Genomic DNA, 19,453 nt, shown 5'->3' on the forward strand with positions numbered 1-19,453 from the left:
CGGATCTGTTAGGCCAACACATGACAGTCTAGAGCGTCTTCCCATGTTCCTGCTGGCGTTGGCGTGGCCCAGTGAAGGCTCTGTGCTGAGGGGCGGGTGGGGTGGGGGCGGGGGGCTGAAGCCTCAAGTATGACACGAAAGCCTTGTGACACTGGCCCTTCCCCTGCACACATCCCATGGTCCTGGCTTCTGCCTTCACTTCCCTTTGCCAAATCCAAAGGGCCCTAAGTAGGTCAGGTGGTGTTCCTTTCCTGAGACCCAGCTTCCTTTTGCACATCCTCTCTCTCTCTCTCTCTCTCTCTCTCTCTCTCCCTCTCCCTCCCTGCCCCTCTGCCCCTCTCCCCCTCCCCCCCTTCCTCCCTCTCCCTCTCTCTCTCTGAGATTCCCTAACATCTGTGGATAACTTCCTGTCCGACTCATGAATGAGCCAGGGTGGTGCACCAGGCCCAAGCAGGGTCTTCTTGGCGATCCATACTGGGGCTCCTTACTAGGTCATCCAGGATGGCCTAATGCCTTGGTCAGTATCCTGAGCCTTGAGCTGTGACCTTCTCATCTGTCAGCTGGTCTGCAGGAGAGTTTGAGCTTTGGTTTTCTTTCCAGCTTTGTTGATGTGGGGCCCAGATCAGGACAGTGTTCAAGTGTGCTACTAGGTGATGTTATTAATGTTGCTTCTGGTAGAAAATGATGACTCCTTCCTGGCCACTGTATCTGGGGCAGGATTCTGGCTCTCTGACCTCTCTTAGGCAGAGCACTTGCCATTCCAGGCTTCCTGACATGTCATATGGAATCCTCGCAATGGTGGGATGAGATTGTGTCATTCCCAGAGACTATTTGTGGTCATCTGTGGCCAGGGTTTTGTTTTGATTTCTTGATTTTTTTTTCTTTTCTTTTTTTTTCTTTTTTTAAGCACAGAAAGGAACCATGGCGTAATGTAGCTTATCTGTCAATTTCAGAATCCCTGCAAGAGCCGGAGGTTATGCGGGATTTATTGTTCCTGCGTGTGAATGACGTTTGCTGCTTTTAATTTACAGATTTGATGTGGTGACAGTGAGGACTTGTGTTTAAACTAGTCATTGTGGCCAAACTGTCCCTCTGTCATCTGCAGCTGCTACAGTAACAGTGGCCGTGATGTGGATCACTTCCTGGGTCACTTCCTCTGGGCCCTGGGTTATGGCCCCCGGTGGTGTCCTCACTGGTCCAGACAGCCTGTCAGTTGGAGTTCGGTGCACAGTAGGGCTGTTTCGATCCTACTAGTTCATTCCGAGGTCACAGATGGATTTAACTAAGAATCTCCAGCTTTAGGCATTTGTAGTCATTCCACATTTTAAAATTATTGTGATTGATTGCTTGAATTTCTGTTGTACTCAAGACGTAGCACGGAAAGTTGAGGACAGAGAGATGAGACACCGGGTACCAGGCAGCAGAACTGCGTCCCACAGGGCAGATGTAGAGACGGTGCTGACGGGAGCCGGTTTGGTTAGCTCGGCTTCAAACCACTTCTAGATCCTTCCCACGTGTGTGCAGCCTGACCTCCACGCCAGTCCCGAGGCCAAGGCAGCACACTGAGCAGTAGGGGGGCGAGGAACGGGGCGGGGCGGTGGCTCAGAATCCCAGAATCCCAGCCCGGGCCGCGCCCTGCCATGGGCTGCTCCGTGGTCGGGGCTTGGCCTCTGCTCCGTGAGGCATGGATGCTCTGATAATGGCCTGTGAGAACAGCTAATCTTAAAGAGGAACCAGTATCCTTTGGGCTCTTAGGAGGACACTACGAAGCACGGCCCAGGTGCGTCGGGGGGCTGGGCGGAGGTTTCCCCAAGGAGCGAGTTGGGAGCGGCCTCAGCTCCTTGGGTTCCGGGGGCCACCGCCTTGGTGGGGAGCCTGCAGGTGGTGTTCTGAGCCCACCTGGTTCGAGGTCTGCCGCCTGTCCCGCTGTGTGGAGTTGAGGGGCGGCCCTGGACGGTTCCCGGGGCTCCCCAGAGCCCGCAGCCCAGGGCTTTCTGGTAGCAGCGGACCAGAACACTGGGGTTTCTGTTTAAAGCTACAATTTCCCGTTTATCTCTGCATCAGATTAGAAAATTGCATTTTTTGACTTTAAGCGGTTCTCTTATGAAAATAAGCTAAGGGAGGAAGCAGCTTTTCCTTGGAAAGGAATTCTTCGAAGGCCTCTCTGTGAGAGACCATAATTCTGAGCAAATGGCTGCGAGTCCGCGAGGGCCGGCGCCTGGGAGCCGGGGACAACCGCGGCCTTCGGGGCCATGGTCAGGCCGGGAGCCAACTGGAGTGCCGGGCCCGGGAGGCGCGTGACCACAAGTCCCGTCATTTCCGAGGCGCACAACCGTCTGTCTCTGGTGACCACTTCCTTGGTACCCTCCGCACAGATCGGGAGAGAGGGGCCGCCGCCGCCTCGGTGCACACGCGCACGCTCGGTCGGGGCAGGCGACAGCTAGGTCTTCCGGGGTCCCGGGGCGCGGGAACGGGAGAGGAAGAGGGAGAGGGTGTCGCGGGACCGCTGCCCCGGGGAGCCCGTCCGGGGAGCCCTGCAGGCCCGGGGCGGGGTGGCGCGGCAGGGCCATGAGAGCACCTGGCGGCCGCTGCCTGCCTCCCACTGTCACGCATCCCCGGGACAGCATTTCGGAAACGGAAGCGTTCTGTGTTCCACGTTAACGCTTAAACGTGTGGTGTGCCCCCGCGTGCCCGGGACGAACGAGAGCAGGGCCGGCGCGCTGAGGTGCTGCCGAGGAGCTCGTTCTGGAGGCGGGAGCCCAGATGGGCCTGCGGTGGGGTGTGCGCCGTGCGCGTGGGTGTGCGTGGAGTCGAGCGTGAATGTTTGTTGAGGCTGCGTGGTTTGTGTTACGTGCTGAATGTATGTTGGGGTGTGGAGAGTGTGAGGAGTGTGTGCTGACTACTGAGGGTACGTGGCAAGTGTGGAGCGTGTGCTGTGTGTGTGGGGTGTGTGGAGAGCACAAGGCGTGTGCTGTGAGTGTGGAGAGCGTGATGTGTGTGCTGTGCGCGTGGAGCGCGAGGAGCCGGGGGCGTAGGGGAGCCACGGAGAGGCCTGCGCGGGGTGGGGGTGTCTCGCGGGCCCTGGTCCTCCCGCCGTGGTCCCCGCGGCCGCCCGCGCCCAGAGGCGCCGTGAGCGTGGAGACGGCGGAGGGGCTTCATCACGGAGGCTTGGGCCCCGGCCGCGGGCCGCGTGCCTTATGTGGATTATCTAGTCTGTACGTTTATTTAAAATGTTTGCGCAGGGTGTTGGGGTGGCAGTGACACGCACCGCAGTAGTAAAGCCTGCGAGAGTCCTCGGGACCCGGGCCGCCCCTCCGCCCGGGAGCCCCGACCCACCCGCGCGGCTCCGCGGCGAGCTCCCAGGACGCACCCGGGCACTTCGCGGGTGGCGCCGAGCACGTGGGCCCTGGCGGCGCGGGTTCTGCCCCGTGAGGGAGCCCAGCCTCGGCCCCGCTCCCCACCCCCCCGCCGCCCCCCGGCAGCGCCCTGTGGTGCGCCCACGGCTCTTTTGTGTCGGATTCGCGTGTGAGATCCTGGGGCAGTTGCCTTTCTCCCTGTGACTCATTCGTTACTGTAACGCCCGTCCACGCGACAGACGGAAGGTCGGGTGTGTACGGCACAGCCCTGTTTCAGTGTGTGTGTGTGTGTGCGGGGGTGCGTGTAATCTGTTTAGCCGTCCCGCGCTGGGCCCGGCGCTTGTTCCCGGCCATGGGCACGGGGCAGCACCTGCGCTGCTGGGCTCTGTTACGGGCGTCTCCTCCGGGCCCGGGAGGAGTGTGGTGCCTGCAGGCTGGCAGCGTGCTGGTCGCGGGCGTCTGGGCCGCAGCCCTTCTCTCCCCTTCGTTGCGAGGTTAGGGCTCGCCCGGGCCACCTGGGAGCCGTGTGTGTGGTGCCAGGCAGGTGCTGGAGCTGAGCGGCCACGAGACGGCAGGTGTTAGGCGCAGGCCCTTCACCCCTTCGGACGTCCAGGAACGTTTACAGACCCCGCTGCGGTGTGGCCGGCGCTGGTCCCGTTGCCTTCCTGTCCCCGGCGTGTTCCCGTAGGCGCAGGGTGCCTGCCACCGGGGCCTCCTGTCTTTCCAGGCGCGGGTGCGGGAGCCGCAGACGTCCTCAGAGGTATCCGCGCAGCCTGGGTTTGCACAAAAACCCAGGCTTTTGCGGATTCGTGCTGCCGTGTTACCAAGTGTGTGTGAGCTTCCGAGCTGTGAACAGCAGGTCGGGAGAATTCTGATTGCCAGGGGCCCTCTGAGCCTTGCGGAGTCCCCGGGACTCCTGGCTTCCAACACGAGGGCTCGAGTGGGCAGAGCTCAGACCACAAGGACGCCTGCGCTGTTCCTAGGCCGTTATCTTACAGGAGCTAGAATTCCAGAACACGGGGCATGTTTTTAATTAGTTTCTTCTTTTTTTTTTTGAGATTTTTATCCTGTATTGTGTCTCCACTCCTAACTAACCTCTTTGGATCCCATCTGTGTCGTATCGCCGTCCTCATTGACTTTCTGTAGCACCTCCAAATTTAGTATCATCTGGAAATTTAATTAATGTGCTGTTTACTGCTCCTTCCAGATCACTAATGAAGATGTTAAATAAGACTTGTTCCCCAGAGCACCCGCCGGACACCTCCTCACAGTAACGTTCCGTCATTTATCAGTGCGCTTCCTTTATGTCCTTTCTCCAGGTTTCAAGCCACGAGGGGGTGCTTACACAAAGCTCAATTTGAATTCATTTTTTCCAGTAACACTGTACGAAACACTGTGCCAGTTTCCTCCCGCCACCCCAGATACGTTCCTCGCTTTGTTCTTCCCCAGGCTAGTGGTGTGTGCCCTGCCCCCGCCGCACCCTCCTCCCCCCACCCCTGTGGCAGCAGAGGCCGTGGCCCGGGGAGGCCAGGACCCGGACCCAGGATGCTTGTGTCTCAGGGCCATGCCCCTTGCACAGAGGCGTCTCGCTGTTGTCTTAGTCTCCTCGGGTCACCGTGGCAGGTGCCCCAGACTGAGGGGCCCAGACAACAGACGTGTATTCTCTCCCAGCCCTGGAGGCTGGAAGTCCACGACTGAGGAGTGAGCAGGCTTGGCTTCTCCGTGGCCTGTCTCCTTGTTTTGCGGATGGCCACCTTCTCCTGGTGTCCTCACGTGGTGTCCCTCTGTGTCTTCGCCTCCGCTTCCTGCCAGGACATCAGCTATTGGATTAGAGCCCACCCAGATGGCCGCATTTAACTTAAAGGCTGTGTCCCCAAATACAGTCACGTTCTGAGATACTGGGGGTTAGGGCCTCGCATGTAAATTTCACGGGCCACAATTCAGCCCGTAACAGCCGTGGATTATTTGATTGATTGATTCATTTATTTATGCAAGAGGTTTGCGGAGGGGGTTCCATCTCGATCAGGTTCTCAGACCAAATGTCAGGTAACCTGCCTGTCATCACTCGATACGTTCTTGGCGTTTCACGACCCAGTTCCCTGGTGAGGTGGCACACGCTTCGCTTTTGTGTTTTTAAGACCTTGGGGGCCCGCCATCTATTTCGCTGAGGCATTTTGAATCGCTTACTGTTGAGACTGGGCTGTGATTGGAGAGTGTGGGCAGCAGGGTGTGGCAGGGGAGATCTGGCCCAAGGACCTTTGGGAGGCGCGTGGCCCTGCAGGGAGGCCTGGGGTGCGGCCACGGGCGTGTTACAGAGGATCAGCTGCTCTGTGTGTGCAGCCTGCTTTGTTGGAGGCCCTGGGGGGGCGTAGTGGTGGGGCCACGTAGCCAGAGCAGCCCAGGCCTGCAAGCAGCAGCTGAAGTGCCAGGCGGGGGTGGTGAGCATGCTCGTTGGCTGGCCCTGCAGAGAGCAGGACTGCCAGGCAGCGGCATCTCAGGGCGGGCTAGGGTAGGTCGGAGCGGGCGTGGCCAGAGGCTCGCAAGGGGCAGTTTGGAGGGAGATATCCACCCCAGAGCCAGGGGGGTTTGAGATCAGACTTGTATTTTCAAAAGATCACCGAGGAACAGGAGGGGGTGCCCAGGGCCCGGGAGATTGCCCTGCTGCGGCTTCTGCTCCTTCCGTCCAGGTCATGCTCGTCTTCTGTGGTCCTGTGATTCGCCAGATGTAAAACTGTGTGAAAATAGCCTTTAAAAAACAGCGCAAGTACTACAAAAATGAGAAAACCCTTCTCAGTGCTCTGGTAACGTTTCAGGAAGACAGAAGAAAGTATTTAAAAATAAAAAGTGTGGGCCCAGGATGGGAGAATAAAGGTAAACAGATGTGGCATAGGGTTGGTAGGCTATGATTCTTTAGAAGTTGTCTCTATCACTGGCGATCTGCTTGGCTCCTCTTGTGGCCCTGTGGGAGGGCGACTGGGCGGCAGCTGCTGTTACTGGCCGCGGGAGTCAGTGTGGCGCCCCCGCGGCTCCCCGTGGCACCCCGCATCTGCGGGAGAGTGTCCCACGTCAGGGCCAGGTTGCGCTTTCCAGCAGAGGAAGGTGATGCGTCAGGAAGCCGGTAGATCGTGGCAGCATGGAGTCCTCGGGAAATGAGAACGCGAAGCGCTGACGGAGCACCAGCCGTGTGGCAGATGGCCGGTGCGTGGGCCCCGTGCCCCGAATGCTGGCCCACCCGGCTCTGCTGCAGAGGACCAGCAGAGCGCCTCCCGCCAGTGAGCCCTCCTGGGCCCCAGCGGTCAGGCGTGGTTCAGCCCGCGGGGTCCCTGGGGCCTCGTGGGGCTGGGGCTGGGGGTGGGGGTGGGAGGCGGCTGACCCCGGGGTGAGGGTGAAGGTCTCAGCCCCCCCTCCTCCTCCCGCACTCCCACCGGGAGCCTGCTTCCCGCCCTTGCCTTCTCCGCACGCCCAGCTGGGCCTTCCCGTCTCATCTCCGTGCTTAGATTCCACCCCTCCGGCTCTTTCCCCTCAAAACAGATCCGGGCTGGGTGCTGTGCTGCTCAGCAGCCCTCCCTGCTCCCCCGTGGGCCGCGGAGGAAGCTCAGCGTGGGCCCTGAGCGCTGAAGACCCTCTCAGGCTCGGCCTGCGTCTGTGGAACTGCAACTACGGGGATGGGACGATGTGAGTCCTGTGAGGGGCTGGTCCCGAGTGCTTGTCTCCTGCGCGCTCTTCCCCACGCCGCCTCCCAGGTGGGCCCCCCACTCGCTTCTGTGGTTCTCCGGCTCCCTTTCATGCTCAGCTCCCCGCCTTAAACCTTCTGCCCGCAGGTAAGTGTCTGCCTGCGGGGACCCTGTGGCACCCGCTGCGCCCTCCCGTCTCTGGGCCCAGCACCCCTGGTTGTCTGGCCCCTGCAGGTAGAGCCGGGCGGGCTCTGGCTCTGGGCACTTGAGAGACTCACCGGGTCGCTGGCCCCCTGGGCAGGTGGGCCGTGTTTGCCTCTCTTCCAGATCTGTGGTGAGGCCCAGATGAGAGTGCGGCAGAACTAGGGCTGACGGAGAAAACGCAGGACACCTCAGTAAACTTGAATTTCACACACATAAGGAGTAATTTTTAGTGTAATTATGCCCTCTGCGAACTATTTTTACTCTTCAGTCTGGCAGCCCTTGACAGACGGCACAGGAGGCCTAGGTGTCATCCACCCGGAGTGACGCTGGGTCGTCAAGAGGAGGTGGCTGTCAGCTTGACAGAGGCGGTGGGCGAAGCAGCTCTAACCATCTAGAACGTTCTTAAGCCTGGGACACCAGAGATGTAGCGGCAGTCACTGAGGCAGGTGCCGCTGTCCACAGAGCGCAGGGAATGGCAGGGGTCCTGGCCCTTCTCCCTCTCAGGCTGCACCGGGAGCCGCGTCTCACGGCTGGGCTGCTTCTCGCAGGGGCACCATCTCATCTGCCCCTCTGCCCGCCTCTGACTGGAGTTGGAGGTCAGAGTGCCCGTCTGCGCACTCGCGGGACAGCCCTGCGGGGGGCGTCACCCGTGCGCCCAGGTTGCTGACCACGTGGGCATGGCCTGTGCCGCTGAGGCTGAGGCACTGCTTAGGCCGGGCTCCAGTCGTGCAGGAGCTGCTCTGGCTCTCACTCGGGAAGGGCTCTCAAGAGGCCTGATGTTTGGGCTTTATCTTATTTTTGGTTTACATAAAAACAGGTTTTTGTAGACGTGATCACATACCTGCTGAAAAATTCTAACAACAAAGAAGGCTGAGTAGCAAAACTTAAATCTCCCCTCCACCCCCAACCACCAGCAGCCGCTGTAACCTCAGAGGTTTTAGGAAGTCAGGGTTAAAGGTTGGGGTCGATCCGCAAGGAAGCAACATCATCTCGTGTGGCAGTGTTGTGGGAAAAGTGGAACCGCGTGTAAGAACAGTGTGTTACTTTGGAAACCTGAAAGTGAAGGTGCAGGTTTGTGAATCATCCTTTGTTCCAGAATGACCCGTACATCATTCCACCTGGGTGTCAGGTGGAGCACATGCTTTGGGTCTGAGTATGTAGGCAGAAACAAGCCTCCCAAGACTCCACACCCTTGTGAGGACCCCCCGGCTCTGGGGAGACCAGGGGCGGGGCAGGTGAGGAATGAGGCCGTGAGAGTGGAGGTGAACAGGAGACCCCAGTGCCCCTCGGGCATTTCCTGCCATCTGTCCCAGGCACTTGGCAGGTCACCAGCAGGGAGCCTCTCCCGGGCGTCGTTAGACAAGGTCTTTGCAAGGAGTTGCCCAGGAAGACGGAGCAGGGAATGGGCCTCAGTTGCCCGTCTGGCCTGCTGGAGCTGTCTCCCTCGGCACCCTGGCCGATCAGCTTGTGGAGCTTGCTTGGTTCTGTGTAACGTGGGGCCAGTGCCCCCGGCCCCGCCACAGGCCTCCCCTGGAAACACATGCTTGGCCTTCACCTCCCAGGCACGTGAAGGTCACACGAGGTGGCAGCAGAGGGGCTGGGAGCAGTGCGTGCTGCTTGGCAGGTCCCGTGACGGAGGAACCTCGATTACCGAGGTGCCTTTGGGCCTGGACGGCAGGTGGGCAGCAGGCCGTGCGCTCTTCTCTGGGTACCTGCCTTGGTGTCTGCCCTGGGTTGTCACGGCCCCTGCCCAGTGATCCTCTGGAACTCTCACCCTTTGCCGGGGCAAAGCTCGAAGCTTGTGGTGTGTTGGAAATGCGCGCTGAAAAGGATGAGCAAGCCCTGAATGGCAGAAGTTAGCTTTTGGGAGGATCTAGGGAAACTGGACTTGGAATATCATAGAGCATTTTTAAGAAGATCTCCACAAAGTCCTGTAATTGGATCCAAAAAATGAACCACACACTTTGGAAGTAAGCTTTCTCTCCTTAGGGAGGACGTGGCCAGACTAGTGGTTTTCTTTTCCAGGAAACTCTGTTTTACACCACAGCCCCCCAGAAGTCAGCAAAGGTCGCCTTTGTTGACTGGGGCGTGGCGGCTGGGGTTGGTGGGACGAGATGTCAGGGCACACCTGGGATGCCGCAGTCTCTGCCACAGAGAGAGGGTGGCCTCAGTTTGCTTCGTGGAGGGAGAGGGGCCCACTTGAGAGCGCTGTCTTCAGCTGTCTGACGGGGGGGAGCACTGTTTTTGGGCCAGCCAGTGAGAGCAGCAGGGTGAGGAGCTGCAGCCGTCTGTCATCCAGAGACACAGGAGACCCCCCCCCCCCAATTTGTTCTGTTCCTGGAGTGTGCAGCAGATGCCGATGGCTCGGGCTTCTGTGACTGTCCTTCAAACCCCGTCCAGCCCTGCATACCTGCAGATCCCACGTTGTGCCCATGTTCTAAGCGGAGGTGGTAAAATGGGGGTTGGTAGCAGGTGCCTCCCCCCCACCCTCGAGTCTCAGCGTCTGTTGACTTAAGTGCGTGGAAGAAAGAGACACAGACTGTTCTTGGGGAATGTTGGTTCGCTTCTGGGTTTGAAGTACTCGACTGCCTCCTGTGTGTTCTGAGTGTGGACGGTTCCAAGTTCTTGCCCTCTTGGGTTTGTTTGTACTTAACCACCCCCCTCCCCGCCCAAAGGAAAAGAACACTGTTTATAATTACTTTTAAAAAATGTTTTCTAACCTGTGAAAACAAATCCTTTCCGTTATCCCTAAATTGTTGAAAGTGTGTTGGGTTTGCCACATTCAGTAACTCGTGCCTTTGGTTACTGACCTACATCAGGATTGGCAAGATGCTTTCATAAGAAGTTGATGATACTTTGAAGAATTCAGGAGTTTGGGGTCTCTGCATGAGTTCTACATTTGATTTTGAAGAAAGAATCTATGAAGAATCTTACTGTAATGTCTTATTTATAACAGATGCCTTGACTGTTTATAGGAGCTGGTCTTGGATGGAATGGCATCAGGATGAGATCTACATAGATTTCCAAACCAGTATAGGCTTTCTGTAAAAATCTATGTTAGTTACAAAGCCCAGGTAATTTATCTAAAAAAGAAAAAAAATTATCTAAAAAAGTAGCAAACTGCATGTAGGGAAGGGTTGCTAAAAGATAAGGAATTAATAATTAGTGTTTTGTTTTATTTTGTTTTTATATAGGCTCCAAGCCCAGCACGGAACCCAACACGGGGCTTGAACTCATGACCCCTAGATCAAGACCTGAGCGGAGGTCAAGAGTCAGAGGCTTAACTGCGTGAGCCACTCAGGCACGCCAGTAGTTAGTCTGTTTCTGAAAATCTTATCCATAACTTTTGGAAACCAGATTAATCTGGGAGTGTAAAACATAAGAGCAAGGAGAATAAAATCCTGTTCTGTTCCTGGTCTCTCAGCTACTGAAGCATCTAAGGTCCGGACACTTCTGGTGCTGGAGATGCTTCTGCCTGAACACAGATGGTGACCTGGTTAGATCACATGCTGCTCTGCAATTTTCAAAACACTTGTCAGGCTATTTCTTTTTTTTTCTTTTTTTTTTTTTTTACTTGTCAGGCTATTTCGATGTGGTATTTCTGGTAATCTGAGTGTAGACATCTTCATATTCCCCATTTTATAGATAAGGAAATAGAGGTTCAGAGGAATTCATTTGCTCGGGATCTCCAAGATAACATATCAGAATCAAATTTCCGAGAGAAATCTACCATTCCCACCCCCTACCCTGTGATGATTTCTCCTATGTGTGGAAAACTTAGACTGATTTGTTTATTTGAAAAAAAAGTCTGATGTTTTGGGGGAAAGAAGCATAAAAAATTTAGGATTGTACGAGGCATAAAAACTTATAGTACCAAAGTTTAATAGATTAAAAAAAATGATCTTAAATATGCGTGAGGTAGGAGAGGTATCCTCCCCAAGTACGACCGTGCCCTAAAGACCTTGTATGTTACGTGTACTGTGATACAAACTTACTGTAAAATTCAGATGAACTTTTTATTTTTAAATTATCAAAGCTTTTAGAAGCCTTTGAAGACTTACTGATGTTTCTGTTCTAACGAAAACATTAAAAGACGAAGTTTTTGCAATATCTTAAATATCCTGTTCTTTGGAAACCATTTATGTTCTTTAGGTTCTAGAGAAGAAGACACAGCAAACATCTATGTGCTGTAGTCAGCCTTCAGTGATCCCTGAAATGCTGTTTCCTGACCTTAGTTCTGTACCAAGCACGTGCTCCTAATATCTAAATGGCTCCTCATCCCTGCTTTCGGACAGAAGCTGGGGATGTGCCGCTTGACCCCTGCCTGCCGTGGATACCATCACCTACCTACCGGGGTGGCAGCTGGCTGCTCCTGTCCCTAGAGGAGCTGTGCGAGAGCCAGAACATTGCAGTGTAAAGGGTCACAGGGAGCTTCCTGCCCTCCGTGCAAGCTGCAGTCGTGAGGACTTGGAGCCACACATGTTAGGTCCAGTTCAAGGGAGCAGACTCCTCCAACGACGTGTCTACACAAAGCTCTTACCCACGTTGCCGGGCCTTTCCTGACTCTCCTGGTTTGCTCTCACGTCTCCATCACGATTCCCCTCTTGCTAGTAAGGAGCACAGGTGTTATCAGAAGAGCAGGGAGGTGTGAGCTGGTGAGTTAAAGCCTCACCCCCACAGGAGCTGTCTGTCCTTTGGGGGCCCGTCCCTGGTCCTGGGCAGGCAGCCGCCGTGCGCATTCCCCTCCCTGCCTCTTTTGGGCGCAGTGCTCTGGACCATGCTTTGGAGGTTGACTTGTTTTGTACACAGTATGGAGTTGGGTTGTATGTGTGTGTGTTTTTGTTTTGTTCATTCTGCTCATCTTTGTCTTTTAATTGACCTACTTAGATCATTTACATTTAAATTATTGGTATGTCAGGGCTGAAGGCCACCATCTTATTTGTCTCTTCTCTCCATTGATCATTGCTCTTGCTTCTCTTGAACATTTCATAAAATTTCATTTTGATTTATGTGCAGTGTTTTTGAATATACTGCTGTCAACTTAGTGTTTGCTGTAGTGTAGTGTATTACAATCCACATATATCATGTATCAAATCTACGTTGAAAGACGTATAGAACCTTTAAGTAATTAGGTCCCTTTGCCCTTTCCACCTTTAAAATACAATTATCTGAAGTGTTTTCTCCATATTCATTGATCATCAGATGTGGTGTTTTATATACATATGCATATGTATGTGTGTGTATACGTGCGTGTGTATATACACACATTATGTTTTTTCTCTTGCTCAAACAATGGGAATGAATTTCTCCACCGTTCTGGAGGCTAGGATCCCCCGGCCAGGGTGTCGCAGGGCTGGTGTCCTTGGCCTGTGTCCTCCTGCGGTCTTCCCTCAGTGCTGGGTCACGGTTTTTCATCAGCCATCAAATACGATTTAAGAACCATGAGGAGAAGGATAGTCCATCACACTGATTTTTACCCGTTCTAATTTCCGTTCCGCAGTGGGAGGCCTTCTCCAGCCACAATGTGAGGCTGGGGCTGCTGGTGGCAAATTCACTCAGTTCTCCTTCTGAGAATGTCTTCATCCCCCCCTCCTTCCCAAAGGGTGTTTTCACTGCCCACAGAACTCACCTTGGGCAGCTTACTACTTCTGGCATCTGGACAACCTCGCGCCTCCTCCTGTGGCCGCCACGCCCCCTGATGGGACAGTTGCCATCACAGCGTCAGTGGTCCTGTCGGGAAGGGTCATCTGTGATGCGCCCACTCTTCCCGTGTCTCCTGTTTCCACGTGTCTAATTATGACACGTCTCAGGAAGGCTTTCTCTGGGGTTACCCTGTTTGGGATTTTCTCGGTTTCTTGAATCTGGATGCAGTGTCTTTTACCAAACCTGGGAGTTTGCAGCCTGTGTTTCTGCAGGTGTCTCGCAGCCCTGCTGTCCCTGACCTGCCCTGTGACCTCTTGGTTGTGAGTGTTGGCTCCTCCGCTTTCAGCTTTCAGAGTCTGTTTGTTTGTTTACTCTGTTTTCTCTCTGGTAATCGAGCTATTTTCTATTGTTCTGTCTTCAAAATCATGGATTCTTTCCTCTGTCATATTCATTCTGCTGTTGAACCCATCCACTGAGGTTTTACATTTTGGTTACTGTATTTTTCAGTTACAGATTTCCATTTGGTTCCATATCTTCTATCCCACTGGTGAGGTTTTCTTTTTTGTTGTCTTTTCTTTTTGGTTTTGAGTAACACTTGCCCGTTGTGGCATTTTTCTTACTGGCTGCCTTAAAACCCTGTCAAATACTGCCGATACGGATTCATCTTGGTGCTGCCTTTTCTCACTCAGATTCTGGTTTTCCTGGCACTTGGGAACCTCTGGATCTTGTTCTGGGAGGCACTTACCCTGTCCAGGTTTGGGGAGAGGGTCTTGTCTCACTTCCATGTTGTTCCACGGCTGATTTTGGGGGCCCTCGCGGTGTGTCCTGGTGTGCTTCATTCGTGATGCCTCTAGGGCTTCCACCTACCCCTCAGTGGGAATGGGGCCCACAGGACGTGGGCATGGCAGACACATAGAAGACTGCCTGGATACTGAAATAAAGGAGACGCATGGGCCAGAGCTACTGGATTGGGTTCAGCCTGGTCGTGGGATGGACAGTGTTGGTGTTATCAACGGTGACAGAAGCAGGGAGGAAAGATTGCCTTGTTAATTGTCCACCTGGTGTCTTCTCCTTCCCCTCTTCCCTTCTTGTCCCTGGGAGAGGCTAGGCCTGAGACTGGGGCCCCCGTTGTGGATAGGGGATGGGATGGGAATGGAAAGTCAAATCACAGACAGTGAAATAACTTTGCTTGGCCTGGTGGGGCAGGCGATTCTGAGGAGCTCCGGGGTCCATCCCAATGCCGCTTTGTCCTGACCCGTGCCCTGCTGCACAACCGGCTCTTCCCCGGGGCCTTGCCAGCCTTGCTGTACCTGCTGTGTCACCTGTCCTCATGCCCTGGGGTTTCTTCAGCCATATGGGTTATGTCCTTCCTTTGGTGCTTGGGGACAGTATACATTTCCTTATGTCAGGGCTGTTACAGCTTAGACAAAATATGGCATTTCAGAAGTCTTCATTTTTGACATTTTAGTGTTTTTGTGAACCACACTCTTTTAACCATTTTTACAAGTTTGAGTATAGTTCACACCCAATGTTACAATAGTTTTAGGTGTGTCACATTGTGATTCAGCTTCCCTGTACCTTACACTGTGCTCACCACAAGTGTGGCCGCCACCTGTCCCCACACAATGTTACAGTACCGTCTGTCATTCTCCATGTGCTTTGCCTTCCATCCCCATGACTTCTTCACTCTCTCCCTGGAGCCCTGACCCTCCCACTGCCCTTCCCCATTGTGACTCTACCCCTACCCTCCGCCCCTCTGGCAACCGTCAGTTTATTATCTGTCTTTATGGGTCTGTTTCTGCTTTTTGTTTGTTTGTTTATTTGTTTTTTAGATTCCACAAGAGTGAAATCACATGGTTATTTGTCTTTCTTTGATTTATTTCACTCGGCATAATGCCTTCTAGATCCATCCATGTTGTTGCAGATGGCAAGATCTCATTCTTTTTTATGACTGAGTAATACTCCACTGTATACACACACCACATCTTCTTTATCCATTCATCTATCGATGAACACTTGGGCTGCATCCATTTCTTGGCTGTTATGGACAATGCTGCCATAAACATTCAGAGGTGCATGTATCTTTTCAAATTAGTGTTTTCATTTTCTTTGGGTAAATACCTAGTAGTAGAATTAATGGGTTGTATGGTGGTTCTATGTTTTAATTTTTTGAGGACCCTCCATACTCTTTTCCAGAGTGGCTACACCAGTTTGCATTCCCACCAACAGTGCGCAAGGGCTCCTTTTTCTCCACATCCTCAACAACACCTCTTGTTTCTTGTCTTTTTGATTCTAGCCATTTGACAGGTGTGAGGTAATATCTCATTATGGTTTTGATTTGTATTTCCCTGATGATGGGTGTTGTTGAGCATCTTTTCCTATGTCTGGCCATCTGTACGTCTTCTTTGGAAAAGTCTATTCAGGTCCTCTGAATATTTTTAATTGGATTATTTGTTTTTTTGGCGTTGAGCTGCAGAGGTTCTTTATATAGTTGGGCTATTAACCCCTTATTGGGTATATTGTTTGCAGCTATCGTCTCCCATTCAGCAGGTTGCCTTTTTATTTTGTTGATGGTTTTCTTTGCTGTGTAAAAGCTTTTTATTTTGGTATAGTCCCAATAGTTTATTTTTGCTTTGTTGTGAATCACAGATTTGATTGATGGGGTTTTATGAACTTTATTGTTAATTAATCTCCATTATTTAATCCTATGTGATTATATAAGATTTAAAAAATCTTCTATTTAAAAATAAGCAAAAAACTATTTGGGCTTTATACTTGTTTTTATTTATTATAGCTGTGTTTCTGTTTGGCTAAAGTTGTACTGTTTTGAAATAGAATAAAAGCTGTTGTCGGATCACATGACGGAAAGGCACCGTTAGCCAGCAGAGGGCGAAGCTTCTCTGGGATTCTGAGGCCATGATATTAATCATGTTGTACGTTGTTTTCATTGTGTCTGGGGGGAAACTCAGAAGTCACATCGTGGACAGCTGACTTTTTTTGTGGCTGCTCATCATCTTTTGAATAGCCTTCCTATATTTGGGGGGGAAATTCCTAGGTTATTACCCCATTATGGAAATAAGAAGTCAAATTTGCAGTTTCCCTGTGACGAGGAGCTCGCATATGACCCAGGTGCTGCCAATTAGAGCTGGCCACACTGGACAGTGGGGTCTCCCACCGTGGCTGCAGATGGCTTGGGGGCATCGGGGGTCATGGTGGCAGCCTCGCAGGTGGCTTCCAGGTCGTCACAAGTTCCTGGCACGCCAGGAACACACCCGAGGCCTAGGGCAGCGGCGGCAGCCATGGGGCAGCCTTCTGGGTGCTGGGTCAGGCCCGTGCCTTGGTGCACTTTCCAGCCCCGCTCTCCTGTGTGACGGACACTTGCTCCTGCCCGAGCCCTCGGAGCACCTCTTTCGCTGAGCAGAGGCAGCTGCTGTGGACACGCGAGGCGTGGCAGAGCGGTTGGGCTGAGACCCCGAGCCAAGCGGCGTGCAGGTGCCGGCCCACCGTGCTGTCCTCGCCCACGTCCCCTGTGCTCCCTTCCCGTTGACCCCAGTGCGGGCAGGCCGCACGTCCCGCTCACCCCTGGCGCAGGCCTGGCCGCTGGGCCTCCATGTGCCGGGGCCTCCATGTGCCAGGGCCCCCCAGGCAGAGGTCAGCCTGGCCTTCCAGGAGCGTGCGCTTGGGTGGGCAGGGTGGACACTGTCCGGTTCCTTTCCAAGGTGACACTGGCCCGTGGCGGGTGCTCTGCGGGCAGGACTCAGAGGTTTAATGAGTCCTTGAGGGCCGGGGGACCTGCTGAGCTTCCCTGACGGCGACCGCCTGGACAGGGCACACGCCTTCTGCTCACTGATGCGTCTCATGGTCACCGACCTGCATATCACGTGTCGTCGTTCCCAGCTCATTCAGGATCAGCCTGCCGTGCAGGTCGGGGCCGTGAGAAGTCACACAGGAGGAGGCTGAGGGACAAAACGAGAAAAACTTGCGGGGAGGAACAGCGAGGTGGCCTGACAGAGTTCCGGGTCTCTCATCGAGGGGAGGGAGGCCTTGTGATTTCTCGGGAAGTTTCTAGACCACCGTTGAGTGGTCACTGCACGGTTCCGTCCAGGTGCACCCTGGGGACATTGCGGGTGCCCTTCTCCACATTCCGGGAGAGTGAGGATCTCCGTCCAGCCGGTCGGATGACTTGCTTGGTTTCCCAAGTTCTGTTTACACTGTACCGTGGTCCGATACGCGTTGTGACAGCAGCATGTCTAGGAAAGAGCACATACCTTAATTTAAAAACCCTTCACTGCTAAAACCTGCTGACCACCCCTTGAGCTCCCAGCGCTGTAATCACTGGTCACAGATCATTGTAACAAACACAGTAGTGAAAAAAAAAAAAGTAAAAAAAAAAACCCCAAAAAACAAATACAGTAGTGAAAGAGTTTGAGCTATGGCGGGAATCACCAGCATGTGGTGCGGAGACATGACGTGGGCGGGTGCTGTGGGCACAGTGCTGCTGAGGGACGCGCTCCGCACAGGGTGGCCTGGACCTCCGCTTGTACAAACAGTGTCTGCAGTGAGGCGGACACAGGAAGACTGGGTGTGTCTGGGCTTTGTTTTCTCTGAGTGACTTGAACGGAGATCCTTCTAGAAATAACCAAGGAAAAAATTCCCCAATTTTTATTTTTATTTTTATTTTTTTCTCTGCTTTAAAGATGAGCTTTCCCTTTGCTTCTAGATGACTGTACCACTGTGCTTCTGGAGGCGTCGCAGACTGTCAGCCAGAGCTTTCCTGTAGGACTCAGGCCATGTGCTGAGACGCCAGACGCTGGCCACCAGCCACCTGGTCAAGCTCTGAGCTGATCACGTCCAGGGAAGTTCAATGGATCGGGTCCAAGAAGTTTTCCAGCAGCTGAACCTAGAATCCCCCCCCCCCCCCCCCCCCCCCAGTCACTGTGGGGATATGCTGTGCGGGGATTTTTGAGTTCCTTTCTACTCTGGAGATTTTGCGGCAGTCTGTGTAGACTCAGGAGGCCTATTAAAAAGTCCTCTTGGGTTCCGCTTTGTTATGTGTGGCGGTCTCGCCTCCCTCGGGGCCTCCGGGGGTGGTCCTGTTAAATCCTAATTGGGGTGCTGCTCTCTCCTGACCTCTTCACCCTGTATCAGAGCGAGGGGTTCAGACGCGAGCCTCTGCGTTTCTGTTCGTCCTGTGTTCCTAAAGGAAACACCTATCACATCCAACATCAATGATATTTTAAATTGTGAATTTGTGTCCAAAGATTTCAAAGGTTATTAATCATACTTTGCCACTTTGTAAGTTTATTTTTATCCTGTCACCTCATTTTATCACTCCAAGCTTACATTTGGTCAATCTTTGAATTGAAAGTAAGAGGTTGGAATCATCACTGCAATGTTGTTAGACCAGAAATACTTCCCCAACGTTATTATTTTTTTTTAAGATTTTGTTTATTCATGAGAGACACAGAGAGAGAGAGAGGCAGAGACATAGGCAGAGGGAGAAGCAGGCTCCATGCAGGGAGCCCGACGTGGGACTTGATCCCGGGACCCCAGGATCAGGCCCTGAGCCAAAGGCGGTGCTAAACCACTGAGCCACCGGGCTGCCCTCTTGTTTTGTTTTTAAGCTAACATGGTTGAGATGTGTTTACTGGAGCGATAGCACCGGCCATGGTGAGCCCCTGGGTGATTACGGATTCCTCGGCACTTGGCCTGGCTCAGCAGGGCAGAGTAGGTCTGTCCTCTGACTCAGCAACTGGCCCTAGGAGAGTCCCCGACACTCAACATTCAAGTGGCTGTCCTCCCAGTTAGTTCTCTGCAGAATTAGAACACCTGCCTCTGTGATTGTTGAGGAAGGTGCTCGAAAAGCAAGGCCGGTTGTATCCTTTTAAACAGAGGGAGTAGGTCGTGCACCTCCCAGTGAGCGCTGGCCTCTGCTTGTCCCAGGACACACCACCATGCTCAGGACATTCTGGAACCCCACTTGGGAGTGGCTTTAGAAGTCAGGTTCATTGCTGTCTAAGAAAACCTTTCTGCTGACTTTATACAATAGTTTCTAGCTCCTGATTACTGTGTCCTGTGTGATTACCTCTCTTGTTCAGCAGGCTGGATTCTGAGATTTTGGACTGTTTTGAAAACTCAGGTGTGCCCTAAAGAACAAGGTCTTACAATGAAGGATATACAAATGAAAGTTTTGGGAGGAGTCTGCAGGAGCTGCCACTGCATTTTGGGGTTCATAGGCTTTGTTCACTCTTTCGTTGTTTGCAATTCACGACTTAACGTATTTTTATAGAAAAAGTGCTTGGGTGACAACTGGTTTATAAACACCCTGTTGATGGTCAGATGTTGATGTGATAGGGACTTTCTACCTTAGTCCTGAAAGAAGTGGATGACATATAGCTTGTTTTTGTTTCTCGTTGATTTATTTTTCATGGAAATTGGTGTTGGCAAGCAGGGCTGCCAATAAGGTATTTAGGCCGATACACAAAGTGCATCTGACCTCCATCCATAAGAAGTAGTTAGAACACACACACACATCAGAGAGTCTGAGGGGAGGACGGTCCTAGACCATCGCAGGCA

General features: G+C 53.3%; 1 protein-coding gene and 1 long non-coding RNA gene across 5 annotated transcripts in view; both read left to right on the forward strand.

Annotated features, from left to right (window-relative positions):
- EIPR1 (EARP complex and GARP complex interacting protein 1) overlaps nucleotides 1-19,453 on the forward strand; it is a 120,332-nt gene that overhangs the window by 32,086 nt on the left and 68,793 nt on the right. Inside the window, exon 1 of one of the 4 annotated variants that reach the window (XM_077844265.1) lies at nucleotides 7,007-7,031. The exons of the other annotated variants lie outside the window; for them this stretch is intronic. Coding sequence (XP_077700391.1) covers nucleotides 7,022-7,031 — 10 coding nt within the window. The 5' untranslated portion in view covers nucleotides 7,007-7,021. Of the gene's footprint in view, nucleotides 1-7,006; nucleotides 7,032-19,453 lie in introns of those variants that run through there. 4 annotated transcript variants of the gene reach the window in all.
- LOC144281332 (uncharacterized) lies at nucleotides 7,038-11,380 on the forward strand. Its single transcript, XR_013349904.1, has 3 exons — nucleotides 7,038-7,177; nucleotides 7,332-8,469; nucleotides 10,429-11,380. It is a non-coding gene; the product is annotated as an uncharacterized LOC144281332 (long non-coding RNA).

Source organism: Canis aureus, chromosome 12 (assembly GCF_053574225.1).
Source record: "Canis aureus isolate CA01 chromosome 12, VMU_Caureus_v.1.0, whole genome shotgun sequence".
Taxonomy (NCBI): Eukaryota; Metazoa; Chordata; class Mammalia; order Carnivora; family Canidae; genus Canis; species Canis aureus.